Below are 8,045 nucleotides of genomic sequence, written 5' to 3'. Positions count from 1 at the left end.
CTCAAAAAAAAAAAAAAAAAAAGACATGTCCCTGTGCCCTATTCACCCAATTTTGCCCCCAGCAACATTTTTTTGTTTCGCCAGATGAAAACAGTTTTCAAAGGGAAGCATTCTGCTGATGTGGAAGAGTTGTAGAACAACAACAAAAAAAGGCAGAAGCACTAAAAAGCATAAAAAATGATGAGTTCAAAAACTGTCTTGAGAAGAGGGAAAAGCTTCTCGATAGGTACATTGTATCAGAGTGTACTGTAAAGGTGACTGAAGCTTAAACATGTAGGAATTAATGCACAGTTTTTTAATGAACAAATTCTGGGGTTTTCTGGGTCCCCCTTTGTATATAATCTGATTTCAAGGGCACTGGGTCTCAAATATGACTGTATGTCATAATTACCCAAAGCAGTTTTAATTTATTTATGTACTTATTTTGGGTCAGGTTCTCGCTCTGTCACCCAGGCTGGAGTTCAGTGGCACACACAATCATGGCTCACTGCATCATCGACCTCCTGGGTTCAGGTGATTCTTCTGTCTCAGCCTCCTGTGTAGCTGGAATTAGAGGCACATGCCACCATGTCTAGCTAATTTTTTGTAGAAACGAAGCCTTGCTACATTACCTAGGTGATCTTGAACTTCTTGGCTCAATCAATCTTCATACCATGGCCTTCCAAAGTGCAAGATTATAGGCATGAGCCACCATTTTAATTCTTTTTTTTCTGAGTTGAAGTCTCACACTGTCGCCCAGGCTGGAGTGCAGTGGCACACTCCCAGCCACCACAGCCTCGACCTACTGGGCTCAGGAGATTCTTCCACCTCAGCCTTTCAAGCAGCCGGAACTACAAGCGCACGCTACCACGCCCAGTTAATTTCTTGATTTACTGTAAAGACAAGGTCTCGCCAAGTTGCCCAGGCTGGTCTTGAACCTGCGGGCTCAGGCAATCCTCTCGCCTCGACCTCCCAAAGTGCTGAGATTATAGGCTTGAGTCATCGCTCCCGGTCAATGTTTTGGTTTTTTTTTTTTCTTTTTTTTTTGAGACAGGGTCTTGCTATGCTGCTCAGGCTGGTCTTGAACTCCTGGCTTCAAGTGAGCCTCCTTTCTCGGCCTTCCAAAGCACTGAAATTATAGGTATGAGCCACGGCACCCAGCCTGGAGCAGTTTTAAAAATTACAAATGCCTCAGAATGTTTCAGGATGAAGCCTGGCATCAGTAATTTTTAAAGTATTTTTAATGTAAAACCAGGATTACTAATCACTCCTCATAAAGACACCATTTTTGTCAAAGACATGAAGAAAGTTGGGGGTAAAAATATATGGGGGTGGGCAGTGAACCCACCTTGGCTAGTTGGCCTGAATTATCTAAGAATGAGAAATAGGGTTATTGATAGGCCCACCTCTGCATATGATCAGGGCTCAGGTTTGCGGTGTTCAGAATACAGACATAATGCGTAGGGATGCCACAGCCCTGCCGGACATGATGGGCTAGAAGGTAGAAATCCACCCTAGTAAGGAAAAAGCACAAATTAGTAATATAGTTGGATTTGGGCAGATAGAAGAGGCAAGGATCTTGCAGCTCATCCTAGCCCCTTTACTAAGGCTCAGAAAAGTCAAATGACTGGACTAAGGAAACACAGACACAAGACTAGGATTAGCATCCAGATCTCCTGACTCAATCGGCTATTAAGAATGGTGGTAGAAACTCGTTTATCAGTCTGTAGATGCTAAGCATACCCTATCTTAGGAAAATAATGTACGTTCATTACTTTACACTTCAGAGGTATAAAGCTTTCTGGTTTTTAAATCATTTTTTAAAGTTTCACTCTTTTTTTTTTTGAGTCTCACTGTGTCACCCAGACTGGAGTGCAGTGGCTACTCCTGGCCACCGCAGCCTCGACCTGCTGGGCTCTGGCGATCCTTCCACTTCGGCCTTCCAAGTAGCTGGAACTACAGGCGTGCGCTACCACGCCTGGCTAGTTTTTGATTTATTGTAGAGATGAGGTTTTGTCAAGTTGCCCAGGCAGGTCTCAAACCCACGGGCTCAGGCAATCCACTCACCTCAGCCTCCCAAAAGCACGGGATTACAGGCTAAGCCACCGAGCCCGGCAGTTTTACTCTTTTAACCACAGCATCTCTGAGGATTCCAGATCACACCTCTCCAGACAATCTCGCCAATCCAATACCCAGGACAAAAATAACTTCTCCAACCTATTCTTCCTCAAATGCCATGTTTTTTGCCCACTTACCACTCACAACTTGTTATTGTATGATCTACCACAGTCCCAGGAGAGGGAGTCACAAAGTGCTGAGTAGCATCCAGGTACAGATTAGTACTGACTTTCTTCTGAACTACAAATACCACCATCTTGGGCTTATAATTCTCAAAAGCTTCAAAACACGTCTGTAGCTGAGGAATCTCATAGTTGGCAACTGTCTTCAGTTGGCCATCAGATACTCCATCACGGTACACCACAATCTTCTCTGGTAAACAGTGATTCACCTGAAATGACACCCGGGATGCAGTGACTCACTGGGCCCTTAGGCTAAGGACCACAGTCAGTGAGAGACTCACTCATGTCTTGCAACCTGAAGCCATGGCAGTAGATCCTTTTGACGTCTGGCCCCAAAGCTACTGTGTCTGAAGGGCAAGGAAAGATGCTTCTAATCATTTCTAGACTTCTTTGGGGGAAGTAAAACAGACCTGGTAGAGCAAAGGTGTTATAAAACATGAAAACAAAATAAGTTATGAGTCACATACATACAGCTTATCCTCAAGCAGTATAAGCAAAGTTCAAAGGAACGGTGGGAAAATTGTGGACTGAATCAATCTTCCTTTTACCTGAACTTAACACTAATAACTGTCTGGGCAAAGAACAAGGCAAAGTGTTAGAGGAATTCTAACATATAACATGCCACAGATCTACCATCCTCAGATTCTTACATACTGGCAACATCCAAAGTTGCTGACAAGTGAAAGGGTCCTTTACTAAATATTATCCTACAATCTGGCATAGTGTGAAACATTTTTAATGTAACTAAATAATTAACAAACAGCAACATGAACTGACAATGGATCCAAGTCAAATTAAATGCAGGCTTGAATCAGTTGGAAGAATAATTTCCCCCCTTTTGTTTATTTTTTTGTAGTTTTAATAGCCAGAAATATAATTTTCCTTCTTTAGGGAATATTAATTATGTCCTAGTTGTGTTCAACTTCAAGGGCTCAAGAAAGTAAGGTCAGTTTCATTTTATTTATTGAGTTGGAGTCTCACTGTGTCACCCAGGCTAGAGTGCAGTGGCACGCTCATGACCACCATAGCCTCGACCTGCTAGACTCAGGTGATCCTCCCGCCTCAGCCATCCAAGTAGCTGGAACCACAGGCATGCGCCACCACACTCAATTAATTTTTTTGATTTATTGTAGCAACAGGGTCTTGCCAAGTTGTCCAGGCTGATTTTGAACCCGGCAAGCCTCTTGCCTCCGCCTACCTCCCAAAGTGCTAGGATTGCACGCATGAGGCACTGTGCCCAGCCTAGTACCATTTTAAACTAGACGTTCTCTTTAAAGTGCTTTGGCCTAACTCAGTTTTTATTCTAGTAGGGTGTGGTTCATTCTAGGTTTTTGTTCACAATTCCCTTTAAAAACCTAAATTATGAGTTATGTTTAGATATAAATTAAATATGTATGTACTATTCTTTATAGGTTTACTCTATATGAAAACTTGATTTCAAAAAACCCTATTTAAAAATAGTCACTTAGAGCCGGGCTTGGTGGCTCAGCCTGTAATCTCGCGCCTTTGGGAGGCTGAGGTGAGTAGATTGCCTGAGCCCGCGGGTTCGAGACCTGCTTGGGCAGCGAGACCTCATTTCTACAATAAATCATGGTAGCGCATGCCTTGTAGTTCCAGCTACTCGGAAGGCTGAGGTGGAAGGATAGCCGGAGCCCAGTAGCTCGAGGCTGCGGTGGCCGGGAGTGGCCAATGCACTCCAGTCTGAGCGACAGAGTGAGAATCTAACTCAAAAAAAAAAAAAGTCACTTAGAATCTTTCTGAAGTTTAAGTTCAGAGTTTCAAATATTTTATGAATGCCTCCCTTTTCTGAGAAACTTCAAGCACTGTATTTACAAACAAGTATTTCATCTTCATAATCTCAAACTGCCCCAGTTTGTAGCACTTTTTTTTTTTTCTGTCTAGCATCTATTCTACCTTTTACTGGTAACAGCACTTCAGTTTTCTCTTGCCTCCAACAGGACGTAGTCTGGTGGGACTATTAATCTGGGGGCCTTGCCCTAACCCAGGGCTTCTCAGCCGCAGTACTACGGGCACTTGGGGTTGGATAACTTCATTGTGAAGGGTGGTCCTATGCGTTGCATACCCATATTTAGAGCAGGTCTGGTCTCTACCCACTAGATGCCAGTATCAGTCTCTCCCAGTTATAACCAAGAATGTCTTTAGTGTTACCCACTGGGAGTACAAAATTGCTACTAGCTGGGACCCACCACACTAACCAAAGGATATATAAATGACTCAAGCCATGCCAACAGATTGCTCCCCCCCTGCTCTTAGTCTTGAGCAGAGAATGAAAAAAGCCTGATTCCTCAATGACAGTACCTCTTTAGGACCCTGCTTCTGAGACCCAGGAAGTAGCTGGATGTGACCTGACTCGTGTCCATTTCCGCTTGAGTTCTACCTTCTCACCAACCTTCTGAGTCTCTCTAGGATCTTACCAATTCCCATTCTGCTCAAGTTGTCATGTTTCTGCTAATTCCTAAAAATCTCTGATACACTCTGTTCAAACACATGTAGCCCAGGAGCTTTGATCTGGAAGAAATCCTCATTCAACAGATAAGGAAACAGAGACTGCACATCAGATTCGGGGTCAGGAAACCTGGCACTGAGTCTGACTCTGCAGCTACTTAGCTATGACCTTGAAGACTGAGTTTCTTCAGTCGAAAAATGGAGAAAAATGGTCACCTCATTTTCTTCTCAGGGTTGTTAAAAAGGATAAAGTACAATTTTAAAAAATATTTTAAAAATGAATATAAAAAGCATGTGAAAAAGCTGCATACAAAAGTTGAGACTGAGTTAGATCAAGAAAATACAAATACCCTGAAGCACAGAAAAGGGACATCGTGAAATCGATGGAGTGAAAAACAGAAATCAAATTCGTCTTTAGTATTCACTTGTCATCCTAGTTTGCTTTCTTTTTTTTTTGAGTCAGAGTCTCACTCTGTCACCCAGACTGGAGTGCAGTGGCCGCTCCCGGCCACCGCAGCCTCGACCTGCTGGGCTCTGGCGATCCTTCCACTTCAGTCTTCCAAGTAGCTGGAATTACAGGCATGCGCCACCATGCCCAGCTCTTTTTTTTTTTTTTTTTTTTTTTAAAGAGTGTGGGTCTCACTCTGTTTCTCAGGTTGGAGTGTAGTGGCACAATCATGGCTCTCAGCAGCCTCAACCTCCAGGGCACAGACAATCCTTCCACCTAGCCTCTTGAGTAGCTGGGACTACAGCGCCACCATGCTGGCTAATTTTTTGGAATTTTGTAGAGATGAAGTCTTGATATGTTGCTCAGGCTAGTCTCAAACTCCTGGCTCAAATGATTCTCTACCTTGGCATCCCAAAGTGCTGGGATTACAGGTATGAGCCATTGTGGTCAGCAACCTCCATCTTTAATATATAAAGAGGGGGGACCCAAAAAAACATAGAATTACCTGGATTTTTTGTTGTTGCTGTTTGTTTTGGAGGGTGGGTCCCCTTGTAAAACATTTGGAATTTGTTCCTCTGAATCAAACAATTGACCAACTTTTTTTTTTTTTTTTAGTTAGAGTCTCACTCCGTTGCCCAGGCTGAAGTGCAGTGCCACGCACACAGCCAACCCAGTGTCGATCTTCCAAGTAGCTGGAAAAACAGGTGCGTGCTATCACACCCGGCTAATTATTTATTTATTTATTGTAGAGACAAGGTCTTGCCAAGTTGCCTGGGCTGGTCTTGAAACTGTAGACTCAGGCAATTCACTTGCCTCGGCCTCCCAAAGTGCTGGGATTACAGGCTGAGCCACTGAGCCCAGCCATTGACCAACTTTTTATCTGGAAGTTTTGAGAAGGTTGCATCACAATTTGTGGAAGAAATGTCCCGAGTTGTGTTAAACAGGTGGCTGGTTCTTCCACCATGACAATACACCTGCCCAAACCGCCTTCAGTATTCAGCAATTTTTGACCAAAAACACGCCCCATTCTCTCTATTCACCTGATCCCCATGCCCCAGTCTCTCTATTCACTTGATCTCACTCCAAATGACTTTTTTCTTTCCTGGGATGGAAAAAGTCCTCAAAGGGAAACATTTTGCTACGAGTTCAAAAACTGTTTTGAGTAGTGGAAAAGTTTGTTTTTTTTTTTTTAGTTGGAGTCTCACTCCGTTGCCCAGGCTGGATGGAGTGTAGCGGCTTGCTCATGGCCACCCCAGCATCGACCTGCTGGGCTTGGGCGATCCTCCTGGCTCAACCTGCCAAGTAGCCAGAACTACAGGTGCACGCTAACACACCCAGCTAATTTTTAATTTTTATTATAGAGACGAGGTCTTGACAAGTTGCCCGGGCGGGTTTCAAACCCACAGACTCAGGCAATCCACTCATCTCTGTCTCCCAAAGTGCTGGGATGACAGGTTGAGTCACCGAGCCTGGCCAAAAAGCATCTTGATAGGTGTATTACATCAAATGGAGAGTGCTTTGAATGTGACTGAAGTTTAAGCATGTAAGAATAAATACACAAGCCGGGCTCAGTGGCTCAACCTGTAATCCCACACCTTTGAGAGGCTGAGGTGAGTGGATTGCCTGAGCCCGCGGGTTCGAGACCCGCCTGGGCAACTTAGCGAGACCTCATCTCTACAATAAATCAAAAAATTAGATGGGCGTGGTAGCGCGCACCTGTAGTTCCAGCTACTTGGAAGGTTGAGGCGGAAGGATCGCTGGAGCCCAGCAGGTCGAGGCTGTGGTGGCCGGGAGCGGCCACTGCACTGCAGTATGGGTGACAGAGTGAGACTCTAACTCAAATAAAAAAAAAAAATAATAATAATAATAAATACACAATTTTTAATATATAAATTCTGGCTTTTGGGGGACCCCCTCTTATGCCAACCAACCATAGAGTATAAGGCACGACACTCTACCCTATGTAAGCTTCCAGTAGAACTGACATGGGTCCAGTAATCAAGAAGCTGAACAATCAAAAAACAATCAACAATATTAAATTGTCTAGGTCCGTAGGGAAAAGTCTGGATACCAGAAAAACCAAAAGGCTGAAATGTAACTCCTACACGTATGTTATAAATCACTTCAGTATTCAGATCCATAAAACAGTACGTAATGAGTTCCTTGAAAGCAGGATTGTGTGTATTAATCTTGGTATCCCTGAGCACCAATAGGGTGGCAAGGGTTAAGTAGACAATACATATTTGCTGAATATTTGAGGTGTTTTATGTGTGGCTCCATTTATTCATAGAACCAATAATTAATGTCCACTAGATATGAGCCACTGTGCTCACTTCAGAAAATAAAATTGTTTTGCTACTATCCAACCCTCATGGAACTCAAATTAAAAAGGTGAGATGAATAAAGTAAATGCTTCCAATGTATCTAAATAACAAAATAAAGATATAAATAAATGCTATGGGAACACAGAAGAGTTAACAGATTTGTTCTCTGGAAGGAGAAGTGTGTCAGGTGAAGGTGTAATAAAACAATAAGTAGGCAATTCAGTGAGCAAAGAAGGGCAAAAGAATTCCAGAGCATGAGCAAAACCTAGGCTGTGGTTGGACAAGGGGTAAGTAAACAACTAGAGACCAACATATATCATTAGTCCCACTTTTATTTATTTATTTATTTATTTTTAGTTGGAGTCCACTCTGTCCATCCAGACTGGAGTGCAGTGGCATGCTCCTGGCCACTGCAGTCTCAACCTGCTGGGCTCTGGCAATCCTTCCACTTCAGCCTTCCAGGTAGCTGGAATTACAGGCACACGCTACCACACCCGGCTAATTTTTGATTTATTGTAGAGATGAGGT

The 8,045-nt window shown here is 43.4% G+C and overlaps 1 protein-coding gene across 1 annotated transcript in view; it reads right to left on the bottom strand.

The window, feature by feature from the left end:
• PIWIL2 (piwi like RNA-mediated gene silencing 2) overlaps positions 1 to 8,045 on the bottom strand; it is an 89,920-nt gene that overhangs the window by 1,870 nt on the left and 80,005 nt on the right. Inside the window, exons 20-21 of the mRNA XM_008063548.2 lie at positions 2,235 to 2,488; positions 1,386 to 1,493 (exon numbers count right to left, since the gene is read on the bottom strand). Of these exons, the coding sequence (XP_008061739.1) occupies positions 1,386 to 1,493; positions 2,235 to 2,488 (362 nt within the window). The remainder of the gene's footprint in view (positions 1 to 1,385; positions 1,494 to 2,234; positions 2,489 to 8,045) is intronic.

The sequence above is a fragment of the Carlito syrichta genome, unplaced genomic scaffold (genome assembly GCF_000164805.1).
Source record: "Carlito syrichta isolate Samal-C Ts95f unplaced genomic scaffold, Tarsius_syrichta-2.0.1 Scaffold306946, whole genome shotgun sequence".
NCBI lineage: Eukaryota > Metazoa > Chordata > Mammalia > Primates > Tarsiidae > Carlito > Carlito syrichta.
Note: the sequence above shows the minus strand (reverse complement) of the source record. Positions and strands in the feature narration are given on the sequence as shown.